The sequence below is a fragment of the Odontesthes bonariensis genome, chromosome 1, assembly GCF_027942865.1.
Source record: "Odontesthes bonariensis isolate fOdoBon6 chromosome 1, fOdoBon6.hap1, whole genome shotgun sequence".
Taxonomy (NCBI): Eukaryota; Metazoa; Chordata; class Actinopteri; order Atheriniformes; family Atherinopsidae; genus Odontesthes; species Odontesthes bonariensis.
The window spans coordinates 4,842,335-4,867,647 of NC_134506.1; the positions used below are offsets into that span (position 1 = coordinate 4,842,335).

A 25,313-nucleotide genomic window follows, 5' to 3' on the forward strand; every position below is an offset into this window, starting at 1 on the left:
TGGCGCACCGATCCGCCTGTCAACCTCCCGCTGCATTCGTCCCTGACTCATGAACAAGACTCGAGATACTTGAACTCCTCCACTTGGGAAAGGATCTCTTTCCCGACCCGGAGAGGGCAAATTATTATATCATGGGTAAATTAATCAATCTTTAATGAGGTACTACAAACCCATATGTACAACACACATACATACGTGTTATTATCGTGTTATTATATGGATCACATTCGCAGGGCTTCATATGGTGCAACAATCACTACGCCAGTAGATGTCATCCAAGGGAATTGAATGAAGCTTCAAGTAGTGAACCACTTTATGACACAATGGTTCAAAATGATTCAATGCTTCAAAAAGCCTCGTTTTGCCATCACTAGTGGTAATTCAATTCAATTCAATTCATTTTTATTTATATAGCGCCAAATACAACAAATGTCATCTTAAGGCACTTAGATAGTAAGTCCAATTCAAGCCAATTGGAATTCAATTAATTAATAATAATCATAATTCATAAAATAATCCAATTCGTTCATATAGAGCCAATTCAAAAACAATTTCCTAGCTAAGAAAACCAACAGATTGCACTGAAAACTTTTTGTTTTTCGGTCCAATCTCCCGGCCTGAGCGTGCCTGAGCCGACTGTGGAGAGAAACGACTCCCTTTTAACAGGAAGAAACCTCTGGCAGAACCAGACTCAGGAAGGGTGGCCATCCGCCTCGACCAGCTGGGGTTTGAGAAGACAGAAAGGGGGGGAGGGGGCAGGGGGCCACCGCGACGGCGGCACTGTAACACCATTCAAAGGATATCTGTTGGAACAGGGAAACACGAGTTAATGACCATAATAATATCACATATACATAAAGAAAGGTGTGTCAGATGAGGCCCCCCAGCAGTCTAGGCCTATAGCAGCTTAACTATGGGATGTTTCAGGATCACCTGAGCCATCCCTAACTATAAGCTTTATCAAAAAGGAAAGTTTAAGCCTGGTCTTAAAAGTGGAAAGGGTGTCTGCTTCCCGGACATTTACTGGCAGCTTATTCCACAATAGAGGGGCCTGATAACTGAAGGCTCTGCCTCCCGTTCTACTTTTAGAAACTCTGGGAACCTCAAGTAAACCTGCAGTTTGGGAACGAAGTGCTCTGTTAGGAAAATATCTTACAATGAGATCTTTAAGATATGATGGAGCTCGGTCATTAAGAGCTTTATATGTAAGGAGAAGAATCTTAAATTCTATTCTGAATTTAACAGGGAGCCAATGAAGAGAAGCTAAAACTGGAGAAATATGATCTCTGCTGTTAGTTCTCGTCAAAACTCTGGCTGCAGCATTTTGGATCAACTGAAGGCTTTTCAGAGAATATGTGGGACAGCCCAATAATAAAGAATTACAGTAGTCCAATCTTGAAATAACAAATGCATGAATTAGTTTTTCTGCATCACTGTGAGACAAGATGTTCCTGATTTTAACAATATTACGAAGGTGAAAGAAGGCAGTCCTAGAAACCTGTTTTATATGCGAGTCAAATGATAAGTTCTGGTCAAAAATAACTCCAAGGTTCCTCACTGTAGAACTAGAAGCCAAGGAAATACCATCTAGAGTAACTATATAGCTAGATAATTTCTCCCTGAAACGCTCAGGTCCAAAGATAACGACTTCAGTTTTGTCTGAATTTAGCAGCAGACAGTTCTGAGTCATCCAGGTCTTTATGTCTTTAAGACATGCTTGTAGTCTGACCAACCTATTGGGTTCATCTGGTTTTATAGATAAGTACAGCTGAGTATCATCAGCATAGCAATGGAAATTTATGCCATGCTGTCTAATAATGTTACCTTATGGAAGCATGTATAAAGTAAAAAGAATCGGTCCAAGCACAGAACCCTGGGGAACTCCATGACTTACTCTGGTGTGTGAGGAAGATTCTTCATTTACAAGAACAAACTGAAATCTATCAGATAAATATGACTTAAACCAGCCTAATGCAGTTCCTTTAATCCCAATAACATGTTCAAGTCTGTGTAATAAGATACTGTGATCGACCGTATCAAATGCAGCACTGAGATCCAACAGGACAAGCACAATGAAAATATAGAGGGTGCCAGAGGTGGAGGCAGGACAAGACACACTAGCAGATTCAGCAGACAAACTCACCATAACAGTCCTACAGTCACTAAAAATGCCAGCAAAAACAAGGCCATACAACTCACTCCAAGCCAACTCACCCAAAATGGCCGCCTGGTTTCAAAAGGATCACATGTGCCAAACCCTCCACTTAAATAGGCTTTGCCTCTTGCCTTACCGACTATAAACCAGGCTTAAGGTTTGTAGAGGCTATCTCCTGGGGAACAACAAGCTTATTTCCTAAATCTACCTGCATCTCCCAATCACAAGCATCCTCCAAGCTGTCGTGCCTCCTTATCGTCTTTTTAACTTTCTCCCCCTCTTGAACAAACTGAATTGCAACTCTCTTCACCTTGGACCCTCCTAAGTTTAATAAAAAATACGTTGGAACATTGGAACACTGTCCTTTTGTGTTTGTTTATATTCCTGGGTCAATTTGACCCGGGTCATGTTTCATCATCCAAAAAATTCCCCCAAAACATTTTTTTATCTTATTATTAACTCCATTACTAACCATTTCAATCAATATTTAGTGAAATGGTGTTCTTTACATCCCACAGATGAAGGTTCAATTGGTATAATTCCCTCGTTTTTAAAAAAAAAAAAATGCACGTGGCTGTGTCCCCCAAGACCATGTGTCATATCATGTACAATTTTCTCTGAGGCTCCTCCAACTGGTTTTCCAGTGTAAACCTGCATGTCCAATACATAGCTGGTGTTTGCATCACGTGCTGCCCAGATTCATCCACTGTGACATTAGGGCCTGCATTATAGAGCAGTGGAAGTTGCTTTACCCACTTGTCCTACAGTGTCCTAATCGCTGCCAGCTTGTTTCTTTCCCGTCTGACAGCCTTTGCCTCTTGATTATCAAATCGGATTACTCTGGAGAAAATATGCAAAGTCTCCAGAGACATTGTGGCACAAAATATTGCCCTGCCTGTCTTTGCACCTGACAGACTGGCTGTTGATTCATCATTTGATTTTTAGACCGCAGCCAGAATGAGGACCTCCAAATGTGCATGTAAATCCAGCTCCTTCCACTTCTCTCCAAAAACACACCTTCCTTCAAGATTAGTCATTTTGAAAATGAGTTTCTATATTGTTAGGGCATTTACGCTCAATGGCTGTAAAGTGACTATATTGCATGAGGCTGCAGAGTATAATATTTGTGGGACTCCCTTCCAGAGAATCTTTATATTTTTGCCCCTCTGCTGCCGAGTGTCCACTCAATATGTGTGGAGTTTGCCCAAGGGAACAGAAAAGGTTAACGTCAAAAGTCAAGACAAATCAGGTAAAGAGAATAGAGAGAGGCTGTGTGTGTGGGGATGTGTGTATGACTGAGGTGAAATATGTATTTGACGCTTTTTAGCCTCAACTTTGATTGCCGGTTCAATTTGACAGTATGTGAAATTTACCATTTTCGTTTTTATATACAATATGTTAATTATACTCATTTAGCGATATGAATGGATTTATATCAAATCTGTATGCCCTGCGATGGACTGCATCCAGGATGTACCCTGCCTCTCGTCCAATGGATGGGTGTATTCATATGAATAAACACTAGATGGCGGTACCGTTCTGATGAGTAAAATATGGCCACTGTCTGCTCCCTGCGCCAGAAGAAACAGGATCATTTCCTGTCTCCCCTGTCTCTCCGAAAATGGCGGACACGTGTGGCCAAGTATTGCTTGGATCAGGGCTCACCGTCCTCTCCCACCCTCTGATGTACATTAAAGTCCTGATCCAGGTAAGAAGAGAACAGTTTGTGTAGGCGCTATGATGACGAGGCTGGAACAGGGGCCATTTTAACATGGTCTTTGTTTCTACTTATTTCTTAGCTGGTTAGTGGCCTGAGGAGGAAGCTGTCAGTCACCACCGAAAATAAAGCTGTTTATTATTGTTTTGCCTATCAGCAGATTAATTTCGGCAGTGTGACATTACAAGAGCTTTCATGACTGGCTATAGCTGATAAATTGAGCATATGAATGGAAAAATGTCCAGGTGTGAGTGGGAGCTACTCTGCTGATGTCCCTGTGACCTTTATTTCCAAAACACTCAGAGGTTGGCGGAAGCGGTGTTGTAAGCCGCGTTTTAAAGTTTAGAAATGCTCTGCTTTCTGGGCTGAAAGCAGAATGGGAAAACACTGATTAGAAGCCCTGAGGTGTAATTAAAATAAGAATATTTCTTATTTCCTAACTGTTATGAGCTCTGTTCGGCTCGTCGCGTTGCTGTATGGAAGCAGTTTGATAGTTCTCACTTCTGGCAGATTTCTCGCCCACTGGACAAAGTTCATCTGTAAAACAGTTCATTTCTACATGTATGAACAAGCTAAAGAAATGTTGTGGTGACATAGTAGCAGTTTGCTTTCTTGTTGTAGTCATGTTTCTTAAATGATTAATCGGTAACGTCAGTACCGGGTCCGTGTGTACCCGTTTCCTTTGCTAATTTTTATTTATATAGCGCCAAATACAACAAATGTCATCTCAAGGCACTTAGATAATAAAGTCCAATTCAAGCCAATTGGAATTCAATTAATTGTAATCATAATTATTCATAAAATAATCCAATTCGTTCATATAGAGCCAATTCAAAAACATTTTCCTAACTAAGGAAACCAACAGATTGCACTGAAACTTTTTTTTTTGTTGACCAACTTAACCGAGTCATTTTGCAACTTTTGCGCTTGTGCTTTATTTTAAGTGTTAGTTAAAAGGCCATATACACACAAACTACTTGCCTTGACATAATGAACATAATGTGTCAATAGGTAGGTGTGTGTAAATTAAACCAGGAACTGTGGAGGAGCCAGGTTGAACATATTCTTTCTAATTTAGCTGAGATTACCGTCTTTGTTATCAGGTAGGACATGAGCCGCTCCCTCCTAGCCTGGGCAGGAACCTGTTTGGCCGACAAGTCCACCAACTGCCTGGATTGTTTGCCTATGGTGAGTATGACTGGACTCAAGTTCTTTGATAGTCTCAGTGGATATTTTTATTTTCATTCTTTTAAAATGTGTCAATGTCCTGAATGAGATGTTTTCCTCCTCACTAAGAACATGAGACGCCATAAAGTGACTATCTGTTCAGATGAACATTAGTCCAGACAATTCGCCTGAGTTGTAAAAGTCCGTAAAATAAGCCATGTGAAGCTTTCTCCTTAAGAAGAAGAAGAAATCAAATCAAATCAAATTTCATGTACAAACAATTCAAAGTGCTTTACATAAAATAAAAGCATTGCAGCAGGGAGTGTGAGAAGCATTAAAATACATAAAAGAATATAAAGAGAAACAAATAAAATCATTTAAAATTAATTTAAAAACAAGCAACAGTCTAGATAAGTTCAAAGATATCGTGCAGATTTCATGCATAGACACATGAGAACAGAAATGTTTTTAACCTGGATTTAAAAATGTCTCCATTTGGTGAGAGTTTAATCTCCACTGGCAGTTTGTTCCACTTGTTGGCAGCATAAGAGCTAAATGCTGCTTCTCCATGTTTAGTCTGGACTCTGGACTGGACCAGCTGACCTGAGTCCTTGGATCTCAGAGCTCTGCTGGCTTTATATTCTCTGAAAATATCACAGATGTATTTTGGGCCTAAACCGTTCTGGGATTTGTAAACCATCAGCAAGATTTTAAAATCTATTCTGTGACTGACTGGAAGCCGGAGTAAAGATTTTAAAACTGGTGTGTAGAAGAAGAAGAACTCTTATTTATATAGCACCTTTCCCAGATAAAAATCACAAAGTGCTTTACACAGTAAAACAAAATTACAAAGAAAAAACAAGTTCATATATAGATACAAAAAGTGACATCGGGCCAATCAACTAAAAGCCCGTCTAAAGAAGAATGTCTTTAGCTGCTTCTTAAGCTCTACCAAACGCCCTGAGGAAATATGCGCAAAAAGAAAATATGCGCACTTGTGTGTAACACTTGTATAAAACAAAACAACTACTACATGCAGCCAGACATTCACAGACTATTGATGGGATTTCATCGGATCGTTACATTTAAAAAGTTCAATTGATGTTGGGTTCACACTGGACTGCTGGTGTTCCAGTTTATCACCTGGTTTATCACACATTTATTTATTTAGCTTATCACACATTTACAGAGCCATGCTGTTGTACTACATGTACAGTGTTGTTTGGCATTTTCTCGGTGAAATAAAGATCGCTTGGCTTCCCTGAAGGGTGACGGGATATGTCGCTCCTAAACGTGTGTCGGCCTCCAGCATCACAGGTGCTGGCTGTTGAACTGTGCGCTGATAACAAGCCATGTATTCTCTTTCCTATTTGACTGGAAGATCTTGTATTGAGGATTTTTCCCAAAGTAATTAGAAATTTTCCGTCATCAGACCACTGTTCACTTTCATCACTTGACCTCAGTGCATCAGGATTCTTTTCTTTTAATGTGCACCAGTGGCTGCACCGGTGACAACAGTTCTGATCCCATGCAGGGATTTCTCCTGCAAAACTCAGTTTTTTGTTTGTTTCCATGCATTTCTGCCTCTCAATACTGGTTTCCATCTTCGTCCCTGGTGTAAGTGACAGATAATCCTTCATATTTTCAGCATCTCCACAACAATTATTTCATGCTGTTTTTCGGCACTCTCCATTGGCTAATCCCTCCTAATCTTTACTTCAGAAAGAGTCGGCCTTCCCTGAGATGCACCTCATCCAAATGTTACAGATCTTTTGTTAAATAAACGTTGTGAGATATTCCAACAACTGCTCTATTTAAATTTGACATCGTATATCAATTTTTTTTTCTTCTTGAGGTTTTGGATCCTTTCTAACTTGATGTATATTTTTTTTATACTTCAGCAAAACACATCATTAAGATTGATGGAAAAGCGGGTCTCTTCAAAGGGCTCGGTCCAAGGCTCTGTGCTAGCTCCATTGGCACAGTTGTGCACAGCAAAGTTGTGCAGGTAGGCCTGAATAGATAAAGTGCACAATTAAATAATAGAATCAGACCCAAAGCTTGTTCGGTCACTTCTGAAAGCATATCTTTAAACATTTTGTAGTGTAACTATATTGTAAGCCATGTTGTCACTGTTATTTTCTGTATGTGCCGTTTCAGTTTCATTATCTTCTTATTGAAACAGCACATACACATATGCAATTCTTATTGATTACGTGTACCTGTAGAACTTTGTGATGGCTTTTAATACCATATTCCAATTGAATTGTTTGTATTAGTTATGGCATTGAACAGAGGAATGAACTCATTTCTTTGCTAGACAGGCTGTGAATGTAACTCACCAAGTCTTTATTGAGGTGTTTTGATGATCTTACAGAAATGTCAGGAACAGGGTACACCTCAGGTAAGAGATTTATTTACTTATTATTTATTTAATTTTTTTCTGCTGAGAGCGACAGAATGTTAAGTGTTCATGTTAAAGGGATAGTTCGCCTCTTTTGATATAAAGCTGTATGGCATCCCATATTAGCAGTATCATTTATTAAATTTGACTTGCGTCCTGTGAGCAGAGTTCCAGCCTCGTTTTGGCGTTGACAAAGGTAGTCCGGCTATTTGGCTGTGGTTTAAAAAATAAAGCGTTTTGCTTCTTAAAATAATATGTGTTCAAAAGAGTAATACATTTGCATCACAAAATCGTTCATCCAGGAAAAAGTCAGACCTCACGATCACTTGGCGCTATTTTCTATCCCTTCATATCACTGCGGGCTGTGTAGATCGTTGAGACCGAAATGCAGACTGAGCAGTAATCACCGTAACGGGTGTAGCTATCGGCAGGTGGCTGAACGCAGTGATATAAAGGGAGAGAAAATAGTGCCAAGCGATTGTGAGGTCTGACTTTTTACTGGAGAACGATTTTGTGATGCAAATGTATTACTCTTTGAACGCATATTATTTTGAGAAGCAAAACGCTTTATTTTTTAAGCCCCAGCCAAATAGCCGGACTACCTTCATCAACGCCAAAACGAGGCTGGAACTCTGCTCACAGGACGCAGCAGGGGGTAAGAAGATGTTCATAAATGATGTTGCTAAAATGGGATGTCATACAGCTTCATGTCAAAAGAGGTGAACTATCCCTTTAATCCTGCTGCAATCCACTCAAAATAGAGTTTATTTGGCTCTTTCTATATACTGTTTTGTTAAGGTTACACACTGAGAGTAAGGGTTGGTTTATTTCAGAGAGCTGCATAAAATTTCGTTTCAGATCCAGATCACCATCTTTAAAGTTGTAAATTCCAGTGAAAAATGATCTTTCCCTCTTTACTTCAGCACATTTAATAGGGTAGCACATTTGTTGGTGGCTATGGCTACTGCTCCAAGATATTGAACAGTTAGAGAATGCAAAGTCAGAATATCTAAAATCATCTTTCTAGAATATGTGTAAGCCATAAACCAACCAGGATTAGTGACAAACTTACCAATGAGCCTTTCGAAATACAGGCCCCTTTTCAGCATGCCAGGAACAGACAGGCCAACTAGATTTGATTTGGCCTCCTGGGCTGCATCTTCAACTCATCCTTCTGAGTTAAAGGATAAGACCGTTTTTTTGACATTGGGCCCTTGATTTCACAATATAACATGATGTTCTACTCACCCCTCCTTGTTGTTGGTAATTTGGAGCTGTTCCGAAGATATTCGAGAGGCGTCTGGCTGCTCTCTTGAGATATTCGGCCATGAAACGGTTTCCTATGGGCAAGCTTATACAGGCACAAACTATGCTGTTTATAATTTATTAATTACTGTACACTAGCACTGATAACGTGGAGGTGCGTCGCTTACTTAAAAAAATCCGGGTTACTGTAATTTTGATTTTTTTTTTTTTTTTTTGTCGTAAAGTGGGTGTTACTGACGTCCTCGTCGTGCTACTGCCACAGACAGCCCACAGACCTGCTGCCTATTTATTCATTCGGCTAAAATTCAAAATGACAGTAACCCGGATTTTTTTAAGTAAGCGACGCACCTCCACGTTATCAGTGCCAGTGTACAGTAATTAATAAATTATAAACAGCGTAGTTTGTGCCTGTATAACGTTGCCCATAGGAAACCGTTTCATGGCCGAATATCTCAAGAGAGCAGCCAGACGCCTCGCGAATATCTTCGGAACAGCTCCAAATGTTCAACAACAAGCAGGGGTGAGTAGAACATCATGTTATAATGTGAAATCAAGGGCCCAATGTCAAAAAAACGGTCTTGTCCTTTAATGTCCAAGTAAATGTCTGGATGGAAGTCAAACATGTATATAATCCTGGAGTCAGAGCAGTAATGTATAGTTGGTCTGTCTGACATTAAAACAAAGAGATTCAAGTACTGAGCTTAAGCTAAACTGACCCCACGCCAGGTGTTGTAAGGGTCCTTCACATGTCCTCACTCAGCTCTCTGCTTGTTTTAGCTTATTTCTGTGCTGTGTATAATGAAGAATCAACTGGAAAAAAAAAAAAAATCCCATTTGGACAATGATGAGTTTTGTCTCTGATGTCCAGGTGCAGGGTGGCCAGCAGAAGGCTGTGGAGGGCTCCCTGCAGCATGTTGTTAATGAGGTACGACACATTCTGTTTTAATGAGAACTAAACACCAAACAAGTTCAGGTCACACAGTTTACTTGAGTGTTATTTATGTAGCTCACATAATACAAGTCATTGTGGGGGATCTACCTGAGCCAGTCTTTGGGAGGACTGAAGCGTTTTATCTTTTTAATATGCATCGGCTTCATAAGAAATATATGTCAGCTACTCGGACATCAACAGGGTGATAAAGGGCATATTCCAAAAGCCTCGTTTCCACTGTCAGTACGGTTGGGCTCACTTCAGGGTTTCCCGCAGGAAATTGCTTAGTCAAGGTGGTGAGTCGTTGACGGGGGGGGGGGGATACTTGGAATGGGACGGGGGCTGTTAGCGCAATAACGAAGCTGTTTAAGAGCTGTAACACTTTTTTATTTACATTATTAACTATTTACATTAACAACCAGTAGGTGTCGCAATTCAATGTTATCAATGCTGTCTTTTAATGTCTGAGCCTGGCAAAGCATTATTACTTCGGTTTAAAAAAACGGGGAACGTTGGCAAGGCGGCAGTGCGAGTTTGCTAAGGCGGCCGCCTTGACTATAATGCGCTGCGGGAAACACTGCACTTCGTATCGGCACGGTACGGGTCAGCTTTGGGGTCAGCTTTGCGTTCCCACTGTACAAAAGGGGACCCTCAGGGGTGGGCGGAGTGCGAACCTGTTTATCCTCCCCAAGGGAACCGGTCCTGTGTGCTAGGTACCCCAAGCAGAAGGGTTACAAAAATGGTAACGGGTCCCATGGTAACGGGTACCATGGGACCGGTACGCTTTCGTGGTAGTGGAAACACTGAAATAAGCGAACCGTTCTGAACCGACCCGTACCGGACTGCATAGTGGAAACGGGGCTATTGAGGCTCCTCAGAGATGAGCACCGTCTCGGTTTGACTGGTTGGTATCATGTCTGAGTGAAGACCCGACTCGCTTCTCCAGAAGTTACAACAGCAGTCTCATTAATGAACCATTTGAAATATTTGTGGAACTTGGGTTTGTGAGCGTTTATTAAAAAAGAAATGCGGTATACATGTCGGTTTTATCTTTCTTTGCTTTTACATTTGGATGAATTTCACTGTTTGTCAATATAATAGTTTTGTATTTTGAACGGCTCCAGCTTCTTTTCTCACCTACTACTTCTTAAATATCAGGTTGTAAATGAGGAAGTAGAACTTCAAAGGTTTATTAGAGGAAGGACAACAAATGGTAACCTTTTGTTTAACGGTTCGTCATAGGTTGTCGTCATCCAGAAAGTTGATGTAGAATTAACACGGTTTTCTTTCCAATACGGTCAGAAGCAGATTGGGCTCAGTGTTGTCTGAATGAGAACTGCATGTATCTGTACATATATATAGCACTCGCACAGCAGCACGCAGCAGCACAGCAGCACATGCTCAGCGGTATTTCAGCGTTAATACGTTGTCCCACCTGCGGATGTTCCAGAGTCTCTAGGCAGTGAATGTTGCGGGCACCCCCTCCTCCAAATAAAACTGAGTTGAATCCACTGGTAGTATATTGTCAATAAAATGTTAAGTGGTTGAAAACTGCATGGTCTTAAAAAAAAGTGTATTACTTAAAATTTGACAGGCGTCGCTCTTTTGTGTATTCAAACTAAACTGGTCGGACTACATTTAAAGCACAGATGCAGACGTTCAACTTCAAACTAATTCAGTTATTGTAAGATTATACATTTTCAAATGATATTCTATTTTTGGGATATCTCATGGAACTCGAAGAAGTTTTGTTTTGTACTCTGCTGGATGATGTGATAATGGCCAGCTTGACCTGATGCCTGTATGTCCACACCTCTCATCACAGTTCAGATGAGTTTTCTGTTTGTTCCTCAGACCACCAAAGAGATGATTGCTCGTTCCTGTGCTACCGTCGTCACCCATCCGTTTCATGGTATGTCACAACTCTCTGCTCAGAGCTTTGAACTGGTTTGAGTATTGTTGCCTTTGAAATGTGTGGTTGCATTTATGTGGCAAGATTGATCTGAATTTCCATTTTCCTTGATTGTTTTCTAGTGATTACTTTGCGATGCATGGTCCAGTTTATTGGGAGGGAAACAAAATACAGGTACATTTTTAATTTCATAGACTACCGGTAAGTCAAATAGGAAGACTTAAAAAATGGTTAAAAACTTGCACATTTTTTCTTCTGTTTTCAGTGGGGTGTTTGACTCCATTGTCACAGTTTACAGGCAGGAAGGCGTTTTGGGCTTCTTTGCGTAAGTAATACATTAGTCGTGCCATTTTGTTGTCATACGTACAGTCATGAACAAAGTAAGTATGCCCAGTGGAAATGACTTTTGAAGAATGAATATCTGATCCTCAGTGCCCACAGATGAAAGTTTTTGTGGAAAAAGTTTCATCCTTGAGCTCAGAAACGAACACTGCTGTCTTTGCAGTCACTAAAGTAGCGCTAACCTGACTCTGACATCGCAGTCAGTTTTTAAAACTCAAAAGAAAATGTTCTTGTCCATTGAATGTAAAATAAATCAAAATTTCTCTTCAGGATCTGGAGAAAAAGAAAAATTCCACATTGTCTCTAAAATGATATGTCCCATAGATGAAGCATAAGGTTTCCAGAACAGAGTGGTAAAAATTAACTTTGATCTGAACCGAACACATCTGCTGTTACTGGATCTGTTTGTGTCCACAGAGCAATGCCTCTGCCGAAAGGTCTGGTACCTTATTTAAGAATATTTGGTTGATTTTACATGAATGTTGTTAAAGAATGAATTAAACCATTTCCAGTAGTGTTGTTACTTTGGCTTCAAAGGAAAAGTGAAAAGCAAACCTTTTGGAGGACTGAGATCTTGAGACTGCTGTACAGGTGAAGTCCAAAGGCAGTACTGTAGCTAAAATTCCTTTGATTATAAGGAAATAAAATAATGAGGAAAAGAAATGGGGCACTACCTTTTTATTCGATAAGTGATTTCCCGATCTTTTGACTAATTACTTATTTCACATTATCCACCTCAGGCTTGGACAGAAATGTGCTCCAAACCGTAGTTCCCCTGCTCAGCCAGCTGCAATGGCTGGGGTCAAAAGATCATTTTTACGCCATATTAAAGTCGAAGAAGTAACTACTGAAATAGTATTTGGCTCTCATCATCAAGACTATACTCATAAGACTGACAGGTCTCTTTTTTTCTGATTCTTGTGGCTGTTCACCATAATTTTTTTATTTATTTTGGTCTTCTAGGTTTGTCTTCAATTAAGAAGGCAACTTCTACTTCAAACTTTTACTGCTACCCTTGGGCAATTAAGAATAAACTGTGCATGCTGTTAATTTAGTTTTCTGTTCTTTTTTTCCCTTTTCTTTTCCTCTAGGGGTTTGATTCCTCGCCTGCTGGGTGACATTCTGTCTCTCTGGATTTGTAACCTGCTGGCTCACCTCATCAATACCTATGCCATTGATGACTCGGTATGTCACCTTTACAAATCACCTAGTTCACTTGAGGGTTAGGGATCCAAATGGGAATTTGGTTAAAGGATTTGTATGTCCTGACGTATATGTCAACATTTGGCTCCAAGGATGCCCAGTGTTGGGAACCACAGAAAAGTGATTCTCCAGTTTGGGTCCCTGTTGCAGAACAGCTTCTTTAGTTAGTTTTTTTGTTGTTGGTTATGTTGCGGAAATTTTCTTAAGCAAGTTTCAATGCAAGAAGAACAGCTAAGTTGTCTTTTATGTATTTATTTCTTGGAAGAAAGGTCAGTTAGTCACACAGAAAGCATGGCATTCAGCAGAGTGAGAGACAAAAGGCGGAAGCTACAGGGAGTCTATGAGCTGGGCAAGATAACAGTGTTGCTATCAAGAGCCGTTACCGTGAGGAGATACTGTACTCACAGTGTTCTCTGTTGATATGAGGCAATAACTGAAGGTCATGAATAACTTTCATGAGAAACAACTAAGCTGAGACGATGCATGTATTAATTTTCCATCCGGAACCAGCCTCCTCGAGAGGGGTTGGACTCTCTTCCACTCTGGAGTTGCCCGCGGTGAGAGGCGTAGAGCAGGTGTGGGCATACTTATTGCCCCCCGGCTGTGCGCCTTTACATTGGGGTTCACCCCGGTAGACGAGAGGGTAGCCTCCCTCCGCCTTAGGGTGGGGGGGGGCGGGTCCTGACTGTTGTTTGTGCTTATGCACCGAACGACAGTTCAGAGTACCCACCCTTTTTGGAGTCCCTGGAGGAGGCACTGGAGAGTGCTCCTCCGGGAGACTCCCTCGTCCTGCTGGGAGACTTCAATGTTCACGTGGGCAATGACAGTGAGACCTGGAGGGGCGTGGTTGGGAGGAATGGCCCCCCCGATCTGAATCAGAGTGGTGTTTTGTTGTTGGAGTTCTGTGCCCGTCACGGACTGTCCATAACGAACACCATGTTCAGGCATAAGGGTTTTTCATATGTGCACTTGGCACCAGGACACCCTAGGCCGCAGCTCGATGATCGCCGTATGTCCTGGACACTCGGGTGAAAAGAGGGGCGGAGCTGTCAACTGATCACCACCTGGTGGTGAGTTGGCTCCGCTGGTGGGGGAGGAAGCCGGTCAGACCTGGCAGGCCCAAACGTATTGTGAGGGTCTGTTGGGAACGGCTGGCGGAATCCCCTGTAAGGAGGAGTTTCAACTCCCACCTCCGGCAGAGCTTCAACCATGTCACGGGGGAGGTGGGGGACATTTAGCCCGAATGGGCCATGTTCCGTGCCTCCATTGTTGAGGCAGCCGACCGGAGCTGTGGCCGTAAGGTGGTCGGTGCCTGTTGTGGCGGCAATCCCCGAACCCGCTGGTGGACCCCAGTAGTGAGGGAAGCTGTCAAGCTGAAGAAGGAGTCCTATCGGGCCTTTTTGGCCAGTGGGACTCTGGAAGCAGCTGATGGGTACCGACAGGCCAAGCGGAACGCAGCCTCTGCGGTTGCTGAGGCACAAACTCGGGCTTAGGAGGAGTTCGGGGAGGCCATGGAGAACGACTTCCTGACGGCCTCGAGGAGATTCTGGTCCACCATCCGGCGGCTCAGGGGGGGAAAGCGGTGCACCGCCAACACCGTGTATGGTGAGGGCGGGGCTCTGCTGACCTCAACTATGGACGTCGTGAGTCGGTGGGGGGAATACTTCGAGGGCCTCCTCAATCCTACCGACACGCCTTCCGATGAGGAAGCAGAGTTGGGGAGCTCGGACGTGGGGCCTCCCATTTCTGGGGCAGAGGTCGCCGAGGTGGTTAAAAAACTCCTCGGTGCCAAGGCCCGGGGGTGGATGAGGTCCGTCCTGAGTTCCTCAAGGCTCTGGATGTTGTGGGGCTGTCTTGGTTGACACGCCTCTGCAGCATCGCGTGGACATCGGGGGCAGTGCCTCTGGACTGGCAGATCGGGGTGGTGGTCCCCCTCTTTAAAAAGGGGGACTGGAGGGTGTGTTCCAACTATAGGGGGATCACACTCCTCAGCCTCCCTGGTAAGGTCTTTTCGGGGGTACTGGAGAGGAGGATCCGCCGGATAGTCGAATCTCGGATTCAGGAGGTGCAGTGTGGTTTTCGTCCTGGCCATGGAACAGAGGACCAGCTCTATACCCTCGGCAGGATCCTGGAGGGAGCATGGGAGTTCGCCCAACCGGTCTACATGTGTTTTGTGGACTTGGAGAAGGCGTTCGACCGTGTCCCTCGGGGACTCTTGTGGGGGGTGCTCCGGAAGTATGGAGTGCCGGACTCTTTGATATGGGCTGTTCGGTCTCTGTATGACCGGTGTCAGAGTTTGGTCCGCATTGCCGGCAGTAAGTCGGACATGTTTCCTGTGCGGGTTGGACTCCGTCAGGGCTGCCCTTTGTCACCAATTCTGTTCATAACTTTTATGGACAGAATTTCTAGGCGCAGCCAGGGCGTTGAGGGGGTCCGGTTTGGCGACCTCAGACTCGGGTCTCTGCTTTTTGAGGACGATGTGGTTCTGTTGGCGTCGTCAGGCTGTGACCTTCAGCTCTCACTCCAAATCCGAGACTATGGTCTTCGGCCGGAAAAGGGTGGAATGCTCTCTCCGGGTCGGGAATGGGATCCTTCCCCAAGTGGAAGAGTTCAAGTATCTTGGGGTCTTGTTCACGAGTGAGGGACGAGTGGAGCAGGAGATTGACAGGCGGATCGGTGCGGCGTCTGCAGTGATGCGGGCTCTGCACCGGCCCGTCGTGGTGAAGAAGGAGTTGAGCCAGAAGGCGAAGCTCTCGATTTACCGGTCAAACTATGTTCCTACCCTCACCTATGGTCACAAGCTGTGGGTAATGACCGAAAGAACGAGATCGCGAATACAAGCGGCCTATATGAGTTTCCTCCGCAGGGTGTCCGGGCTCTCCCTTAGAGATAGGGTGAGAAGCTCGGTAATCCGGGAGGGGCTCGGAGTAGAACCGCTCCTCCTCCGCATCGAGAGGAGTCAGATGAGGTGGCTCGGGCATCTGGTGAGAATGCCTCCTGGACGCCTCCCCGGTGAGGTGTTCCGGGCCCGTCCCACTGGGAGGAGGCCCCGGGGAAGACCCAGGACACGTTGGAGAGACTATGTTTCTCGGCTGGCCTGGGAACGCCTTGGGGTCCCCCCAGGAGAGCTGGAGGAAGTGGCCGGGGACAGGGACGACTGGGTCTCTTTGCTCAAGCTGCTGCCCCCGCGACCCGATCCCCGGAGCAGCGGAAGATAATGAATGGATGGATGGGAAAAAAGACACCACACTCACTCCACCTTTCTGCGTTTAAAAACCTCTAAATGCTTACAGGATCATGATTATATGATTAATCCCACTTTTCATACACACTATAAGTAAGCCTAGTTAACGACACAACACAGTTGGCTGTCCAGAAGTATTTTATTAGTTTCTGACTTTGGGATAAACAGTCAAATTCTCCCAGAAATGTTATGTCTAAGCTCTTCAGGCACACCACAAACATTTCAGTTAATATATTTGACAACTAAGCTAATATAACCTTATCTCCATTCAGTTGGCGTCCACTGACTCTGTCAGGAAGCCTACCTGAGGAGGCCCACATCACTCATCACGCTTTAAATTATTTGACTTTTTTAAAAACATTATGCTTCCTAAGTTTTTTTTTTTTTTTTATCATAACGTCTTTGTGTTAATTACTCTAACAAGGTTATAGTATGTTCTTAAAATGTTTTTCATAAATGCATCACATATGTTAGAATTTGTTAGGATAAAGCCAATGAAGTTGAAAATGAGCACAGTGTTTGTATTGATCAGCTTTCTATATGCTGTAGCCATGCTCACTATAGAAGCCTCTATAGAAAATAAAGGTAGACAACAATCAAATATATAAAATATAAATCAACTGAGAAACTTATAGAAAGTCGAAGTGTATCAGAAGAAAGTGTGGTAGATCTCTTCAGAGGTTGCCATCGAGCGATGTCACGATACCAGACATTTAGTAGTCGATACCAATACCAGTGAAATTCCAACAAATTACAAATTATATTGTGATATGACTTTTTTCCCCATATCGCCCAGCCCTATTTGTGCCTATGATTCGATTCATTCACCGCCATATGCAGTATACTTGGATATTTGCCCTTGCTCAAATAAGGAGCATAACGCAACTATAGCTATAATCAAATTAATCTCTTCATGTAGACCCACTGACAGAGAAACAAGGAATACTTTTGGAAAGGGTACGCTTTGCTGTTTATTTTCATATATGGTGCATTGTGCAGTGATGGGGACTTCGCAAACGTATTCAGCTGTACTTTGCAAAGACATAACTTTGTTCTGTTTGTATGTTGTTTTCATGACAGGATTATTTGGGTATGTACAGATATTTTTTACAAAGCTCTTTTCCCACTGTTTCTTGTGATATGCGTTTCATATCTATGTGATGGGGAGGTCGTGAGTAATTCAAACAAGAGTAATGAGTGTGGAGATGGACGCACAGAACTGTATTCAGAGTGTATTTTTAATTATTTTACAGTATTTTTAAAGCAACACTTCATTGCATAGACAAACGGTTACCATCTTTGGATAGGCACAGTCCCGCTCTTTCACGTGATATGCGTGTTATCTCTCTGCGACGAATACTTCCTGAGCAATTCAACGGAGAACAATGGATGGGAATTTGCCCGCAAAGTGAACGTTAACATGACTTGAAACTCACTCACCCTGAATTCTGTGAATAAATCTGGACGTCTGTCTTTTAAGTGTTTCCTCCTTTTGTTTGAAAAGCTCTTTGGCACTGTTTGCATACTATTTTTTGCGAAACTGTTGAGTCTAGAGTCCAGATGACTCTTACTATTTTTCTTTTCGACGAGTCGAGGCGGAGCTGTCGCTGCTGTTGCTCTTCTGTGTTCCTTTGGCATTTAACGGCACACAACAACACTTGTAGGTGTATGCTGCCCACCTCGCATCCAGAGGAATTGCATCCTCAATACCTACGGTACTGTAGAAAAACGAGTACCATCACGTTTTTAGAATTGTCGCATTGACTTGGTACCGAAGTATCGGTTCTCGTGACATCCCTATCGCCATCAATGGGTTGGGATGTTGCTTGTGTAGCTTGGCAACAACTTAGCTGATGCAGAATTGTCGGGTAACACAGGTAAAGCGTCTTAGACAACGTGGACAAGAATTCACAGCCAATTGTTCAACATCTGGAGTTCACTGACACTCCTTCTCAGTAAGATGTCCAGGATTACACCATCGGTTTTGTTAACGGGAATCCTTCTGTTACCTGTTATCTTAGCACTGTTATCTCTCTGAAAGCAGAGTAGAGAAGTGTTAGAATTGTTACTGCAGCCATGTCTTGATGGGAAAAAATGATATTGCATTCCTAATATTCATGCCGTGTCATCATCTGGGATCCAAGCTTGTCTGTTTTATCTGCCAGTGATCTCACACTTCTCATGATGATTAAGGGAAGAAATGGTTTAACCCTCTTTCAGCTTTTTCTCCATTTTGTTTCTGCTCTGCATCCTAGATATCTAGTCCTCAACTCCTCTTGATTTGAGGTGTTTTTATTCCAGGCATTATTTGCTTTGGAGAGCAACTTTGCTGTTGCCATGGTTAAAAAAGATTACCAGTTACCTGCAGAGGTCCTTCCAGTAGCCCAGCATCCAATCCGACATGGACAAATGTTTCAGAAATCTGTGTCATCTCAAGAAGATGAAAGAAATCTCAAGAAGATGCAAATAAAGTCGGAGTAGGTCCAGAACTACTGCAGCAGGCCATTTTGTATTGAGGTTTCTGTTATTTGGTATTCATTCAGGAAAGAAACAAGTTCCATCTTAAGGCAAGGCAAGGCATCTTTATTTATATAGCGCATTTCATACCACAGGCAACTCAATGTGCTTAGAGTTTAAAACAATAGAATTTGACTTCGGACGAGGACACAAAATGAGCGTGTCAGTTGAGCGTTTTCATTTCAGTGAGAGAGTTAGTATTTCTTTAAATTTGGGACAATAAAGGGAGTCGTTTCTCTCCACAGTCGCCTCAGGCACGCTCAGAATGGGAGATTGGACTGAAAAAAAAAAAAAGTTTCAGTGCAATCTGTTGGTTTCCTTAGCTAGGAAATTGTTTTTGAATTGGCTCTATATGAACGAATTGGATTATTTTATGAATAATTATGTAATAATTAAAAATAAAAATGAATTGAGTTGAACTGAAATTGTCCCTTATCGCCCCACACTGAGGGACACCTGTCGTTGTTAACGCTGTTACTCTTCCTCTGTCCAGATGAGTCACACTGGAGAAATCAAGAACTGCTCTCAGGCTGTGACGGGGGTGAGTGGATCAAACGTCAGCAGTGCACCAGGGTGTTTTTACCTCATTGTCTCACCCTGTCCCTCTTCTGCTCTTTCTTCCAGTTCTTTGCCAGTATGCTCACATACCCTTTTGTTTTGGTGTCCAACCTCATGGCTGTCAATAACTGCGGGTGAGTTGTCCGGTTCTTTGTTGGTTTTCAGTCTCTTGGATTAAATCCAGATGACTCATGTTTCTGCTGTCCTGTCAGGCTTGCTGGAGGCTTGCCTCCCTATGCATCTGTATATCCAACCTGGGTGGACTGCTGGAGGGATCTAAGCACAGAGGTAAATACATCACTACCTAAATCAAATAGTGTGACAGCACACAACACATGGATCGGACCGTTTACATTATTCTTTTTGCTTTGTTTTATCTGAAACAAAAGCTCATCGAGTCACAGCAGTACCAAGAACAGAATGTCATTAAATCAATGCGTTCCAAAAACTTGCTTAATCTGTGTGTCCCACATTAATAATTTTCTTCAAATATCAAGATGCTGTCTTTGACATTATAGATCCAAGCAGTCAGTATAATACGGAATTAAATGTATCATCTTCTGTGTAGACGGCAAGCGTTTAGAATCATGGAATTCACTCATGAGTTATTTCCCAAACCCAAATTAGAAGTTCCAGTGTGGTGCCAACAGGCTCTTTTCAGATTTAAACATTGTTCTTTGTCAACACTTTCCTTCTTTTTTTTTTTTTTTTTTTTTTTTTTTTTTATTCCAGGGCAACATGAGCCGAGGCAACAGCTTATTTTTCCGGAAGCTTCCAGCAGGAAAGATGTACGCAATTGACCAGAAGAGATTTTTTTAAACCTCAAACTATTCAAACAAACAAAAAAAATCGACACTGCTTAAGGCTGGACAGTTGGCACTTAATCTGTTTTTGTATGCACTTGTTTACTATTCTTTTTTTTTTTTTTTTTTTTTTTTCTTAACAGCCTGCCCTCATCTGAAATAATGTTTCCTGTTAATTTCAGCAGGTTTTGTTATATTAACAGAAATTGAAAGTGCAACAGTGTAAGACGAGAATGAGCAGATTTAGTTATTCTTTTTTAAATGACATGCATACGAAGCTGAGGGGACGGTGGATCATACTCCTGGACAACTTGTCTACTTATTGTCATTGCAGAACAGCATGTATATGCCCCTTTCACCCATGTTTTTTTTATATAGAATATCTAATACTAATGACTTCAACATAATGAGGTGTTTGTTTGAAACAGCTTCTCAGTCTGCATGTGGTAATGTCAAATGATTCACATGTGAATGATCAAGTGGGACCTCTAGTTATGTGGTATCGTCTCGTTTCTAAATAGTTAATTTGTGGGTGTGTTTGTAATGCTAATGGAAAGAGGGGCAACGTGCTGGCTGTTTGGAAGAATGTATGGATGTGCAGAGGCATGGAGCTGAACTTGAGTTGAACTAAACTCTGACACTGAGCATTGAGTGTATTGTGAAGTGCTAAATCTGACTGACCCCAATAAAAACAAACTTTTTGACCTGGTCTTTATTGTAACAAAGGCTCATGTGAGATTTGAATCATTTGTGTAATCTAGTTGACTTCTCAAAGCATTTTATATTCAGACACTCATACAGGTTACACAGGGCTTTTTATTTTTCACCGTCACATCCGGGTATGGAGCTCAGTGTCTGTCCTCAAAGAGACAGATAATGAAAGGAATTACTGCTATTACAATAAATACACTGTAGTTTCATTTAGACTCAATATAATCAAAATAGATGTTTTTACAGTGGCAAACAGACGAGTGGGGTTCAAAGTGTTCTTTAATTCATTAAGTGGAAGAGAAACCTTTAATGGTCACGTGGAGCTGTCGCTTCCAAGAAGCAGAAACAAAATGTTCCCGAGAGAAAAAACCCACCTTATCTACCCTCTGTGAAAGGTTACATAACCAAATCATATGAGAGCAGAAAATATATTCATGTGCAATCAACTTTTACTTTCCACCCCGTGATGTACGACTTGCTTCTTACCAGCTACTTCTGCTTTCTCGTTAACTGGGAAAGACTGGCAGCAAACGACAGTTCCAGCTTGAGTTGACATCAACAAGCCTGCTTTGTGTGTGAACCAGCAGCTGGATATTTAAAAAGAAAAAAGATTCTCACTACGCCTGCCTAACTTTGGAAGAAACACACCAAGTAAACAATGAATAACTTCCAAATGATCAGCTTAGGCATGAAGCACATTACTGCTGAACATAAGCCGTGAGCGGCATCTGAATTCGGCCTCAACAGAAACGGAGATGGGAACTGCCCACCCTACATGTCAGTGGCAGAGCTCCCTGTGCTTTCTGAAGGTTTATTAGAGCTGTGATAGCCTTTGATGTGCTGAGTCATTTCCTTGCGGTTCGTTACTATGTGGCCACATTGTACACAAGTGTAGCGCCCTCTAGTGTGCTCCCAAAGGACACGTCTGTTGCACGCCGAACCTAATGCAAGGAAAAAACAGAAACTTTTCAGGAGCAATAAAGATTTCAGCATTTATCAAAAATATTAACCCATGTAGGTATCAAATTACTATCATGTATACATAAACTCCATAAGTACAACTAAAACAAAGAAAAAAATAAAAACTATCTCCCCTCTGACAATCAGTTTAAGAGGCAACAAAGCTAATCTGGAGGAATACCAGGGGATGAAAGTTCATTCAATCGGAATAAAAGCTAGATAGAGGACTTTTTTGTAATTTGCCAATAGGATGAATCAGAAACGGGGAGAGTTTGATGTTTTCAAAGTGTAATTCAAAACATAGAAATCCTCTGTGAGCACTTATACGGTAGTCTGTACAGCATGTGGGGGAAAGTCTGACTTTCAGCAGCTTCGTGGTGCTTAGATGACCAAATTACTGTAGAGGCTCACCTTGATTCTTTTTCCAGACAGCTGAAGACCCAGGAAGAGAGGAAGTTGCTGTTCCTGGAGCAGACTGGATGGCCTCAGGAGATGTGGTCCCTGTCTGGAGCTGACCCTGGGCATCAGCAGAGTCTGGAGCTGCTTGTCGAGCAGCAAGACTTAGAGAGGGAGGTGTTTCATTCCTGAGTGGAGGCTGGAAAGCTGCTTCGGTGAGCTGCGGGGGTGAAAGCTTAGAGGGGTGGGTCTCTGTGAGAGCCAAAATGGGGGGACCAAGCACACGGGGGTCAGCAGAGCCTGGCTGTGGACCAGCAGCAGCAGCAAAGGATCCATCAGGATTCGCGATTTGAAGAGGCAGTTGCTGCGGTAAAGACACAGACTCAAGCCATGGGGGTTGCTGATCAGTGGCCTTGGGGATTGTGTTCGGGCTGCTTATAGTGACAGGGAGGGGGGGTGTTGGCTCAACAGCTTTTGGTTTGCCCCGTGGCACTTTGGAACAGGTGTGCAGGTGCCCCAAGAGGTTACGGTAGGACCGCAGCTTCGTGCGACAGCTCTCACATCTTCAGAAAAAGAAAAGACACTTTATTGCTACCTTCACACTGCAGGTCTTAATGCTCAACTCATAATTTAAATGCGACCAGCATCAGACTCCAGCGTGAACAGTCTCGGGCCCTGAAGTGACTCGCATGCGCAGAGGAAGACGTGATGTCGCACGCAGCATGCTGCGGTTACAAAGGTAAATACAGATGCTACATGTGTCAGCTTGTGTTTCAATTCTGAAGTTGTTGCGCAATCGGAGCTGACTAAATTATAACCCAAGTTTTAAAGGGAAGAAGACAGTTGAGAAAAAAAAGAGGGCACACATTTTAATGATGTGTGGTGGCATCTGCCATGTTCGTTTCATCCATTGTTTACATTTGATGGTGCCGCGTCCTCTGGCGCAGTATCCTGACGTCTGTCTCACTTCAAAGTCGGATGAAAAACAACATGACTGTTCAGACTGAGGTTGCTTTGATAAACATATGTATCCAATTTAGGACCACATATGAAAGTGGCCGAGCTGCAGGGTGGTTAGCACCGTTGCCTCAGAGCAACAGGGATCAAGGTTCAATTCCCTGCTGGGGCCTTTCTGTGTGGAGTTTGCATGTTCTTCCCGTGTATGTGTGGGTTCTCTCCGGGTACTCCGGCTTCCTCCCTCTGTCCAAAAACATGCATGTTAGGTTAACTGGCGACTCTAAATTGTCCCTAGGAGTGTGTGTGTGTGTGTGTGTGTGTGTGTGTGTGTGTGTGTGTGTGGTCGTTTGTCTCTGTGTGGCCCTGTGATAGACTTGCGACCTGTCCAGGATGTACCTCGCCTCTCGCCCGATGACAGCTGGGATAGGCTCCAGCCCCCCGCAACCGTACAGTTTGATTAAGCGGATATAGAAGATTGATGGATGAAAGTGGCCTGGGTCAGATTTGTGCTGTTCAGACTGTCATAAAAAATAAAAATAAAAACCTAAAAAGTTGAATTTGGGCTGCTTCTGCCTGCAGTGTGAACATGGCCTGAGACTCAAAACAGTTTGCAACAGTGAGTTCACACCAGCTGTGCGTGAACGTACAATGCGGAATAACTTACTGGAAGTATATGTTGGGTTTGTGATGTTGCCTCATATGTTCCATCAGCTTTTGCATGTTGGGGAAAGAACCACTGCAGCCAGTAGTGGAGCACAGGAAGACCTTACCTGAGGAAAGGACACACTGATCTGACTGAGCTTCTCTCATAACTCATGTCCAGTCTGCTCAGATATAAAAACACTACACTGCCTTAATGACAAATCATTCAGGAACATTAAGTGCAATATATAGCATGGCTGTGCCTAAAATTTGTAAGATTGAACTGCCCTTTACCTACTAACAAGTGCTTTACTTTACTAGAATCCCATATTTGGTTTTAAGGCAACTCCTTTTGGCAGGTGGGGAGGCAATGGTCTGAAAGTGTAGCTCATCTATGTGAAAATCACAAATCAAACCTGCAGATGTAATAACTCCCATCAAGCATAGGTAACAATTTGCTTCAGACAGCCTCCTCTCCCTGGAACACTGGAGGTTTTTCATATTTCTCAGGGACATTTTGTCATTTCTATAATACAGTCGCCGACACGTGCAAACGCCGAAACAAATCCAACAATAAAATGCTGCAAGAGAAAAATGCGGCAATAACAAAAACGACCGGAGCACACGCGCTGCAAACCCCAAAACACATGCAAGAGAGAAACGCTGCAAACTTCAAAACACAACGGAAGTTCGCCAGGCCCTATCGACTATGGGAGACCTACCATATTAATGAAAGAGAAGAAAGTCAAACGGTATGTTGTCATTTATGTCTTTTTTAAACACTTGGCCGTAATCTTTCACCTTATTATAGAAGAGCAGCGGAGTTATGTCGCTAAGGTAAAAGATTACGGCCAAGTGTTTAAAAAAGACAAATGACAACGTACCTTTTGACTTTCTTCTCTTTCATTAATATGGTAGATCTCCCATAGTCGATCCCCTATCCCACAGGTCGACCGCCTAGTGGCCTGGTGAACTTCCGTTGTGTTTTGGAGTTTGCAGCGTTTCTCTCTTGCATGCGTTTTGGGGTTTGCAGCGTTTCTCTCTTGCATGTGTTTTGAAGTTTGCAGCATTTCTCTCTTGCATGTGTTTTGAAGTTTGCAGCGTTTCTCTCTTGCATATGTTTTGGGATTTGCAGCGCGTGTGCTCCGGTCGTTTTTGTTATTGCCGCATTTTTCTCTGGCAGCATTTTATTGTTGGATTTGTTTCGGCGTTTGCAGCGCGTTTGCACGTGTCGGCCACCGTACTATAAGCCGATCAGGAACATTAATAGGGAACCATAAATTGTAGCAGGAAGCCATAAATCAAGCAGCACGAAGAACACAAGGACCTCGCGCAGCCACCATTAATTCACATGAGTTTTTCCTTCACAAAGGTCCGTACCCATCCCAAACAGGGGCTTACCAGGAACAGACTGAGCTGGGATCTCAT

The 25,313-nt window shown here is 42.8% G+C and overlaps 1 protein-coding gene across 1 annotated transcript; it reads left to right on the forward strand.

Annotated features, from left to right (window-relative positions):
* Positions 1–3,749: 3,749 nt before the first annotated feature.
* On the forward strand, positions 3,750–20,929 carry mtch2 (mitochondrial carrier homolog 2). The gene is made up of 13 exons (XM_075466078.1): positions 3,750–3,863; positions 4,976–5,060; positions 6,941–7,047; positions 7,417–7,443; positions 9,578–9,634; positions 11,495–11,552; positions 11,675–11,726; positions 11,818–11,877; positions 12,986–13,079; positions 19,352–19,399; positions 19,483–19,550; positions 19,629–19,704; positions 20,149–20,929. Exons 1-13 carry the CDS (start codon positions 3,777–3,779, stop codon positions 20,233–20,235), a joined length of 906 nt encoding a protein of 301 aa, XP_075322193.1. The 5' UTR covers positions 3,750–3,776; the 3' UTR covers positions 20,236–20,929.
* Positions 20,930–25,313: the final 4,384 nt, after the last annotated feature.

What these genes read in the sequence shown, in the direction of transcription:
- mtch2 (XM_075466078.1), top strand. Translation starts at nt 3,777, where the DNA reads ATGGCGGACACGTGTGGCCAAGTATTGCTTGGATCAGGGCTCACCGTC. An exon ending in AGGAACAGGGTACACCTCAG is followed by an intron (nt 7,444 to 9,577) that starts GTAAGAGATTTA and finishes TCTGATGTCCAG; the next exon opens with GTGCAGGGTGGCCAGCAGAA. An exon ending in TGCAGCATGTTGTTAATGAG is followed by an intron (nt 9,635 to 11,494) that starts GTACGACACATT and finishes TTTGTTCCTCAG; the next exon opens with ACCACCAAAGAGATGATTGC.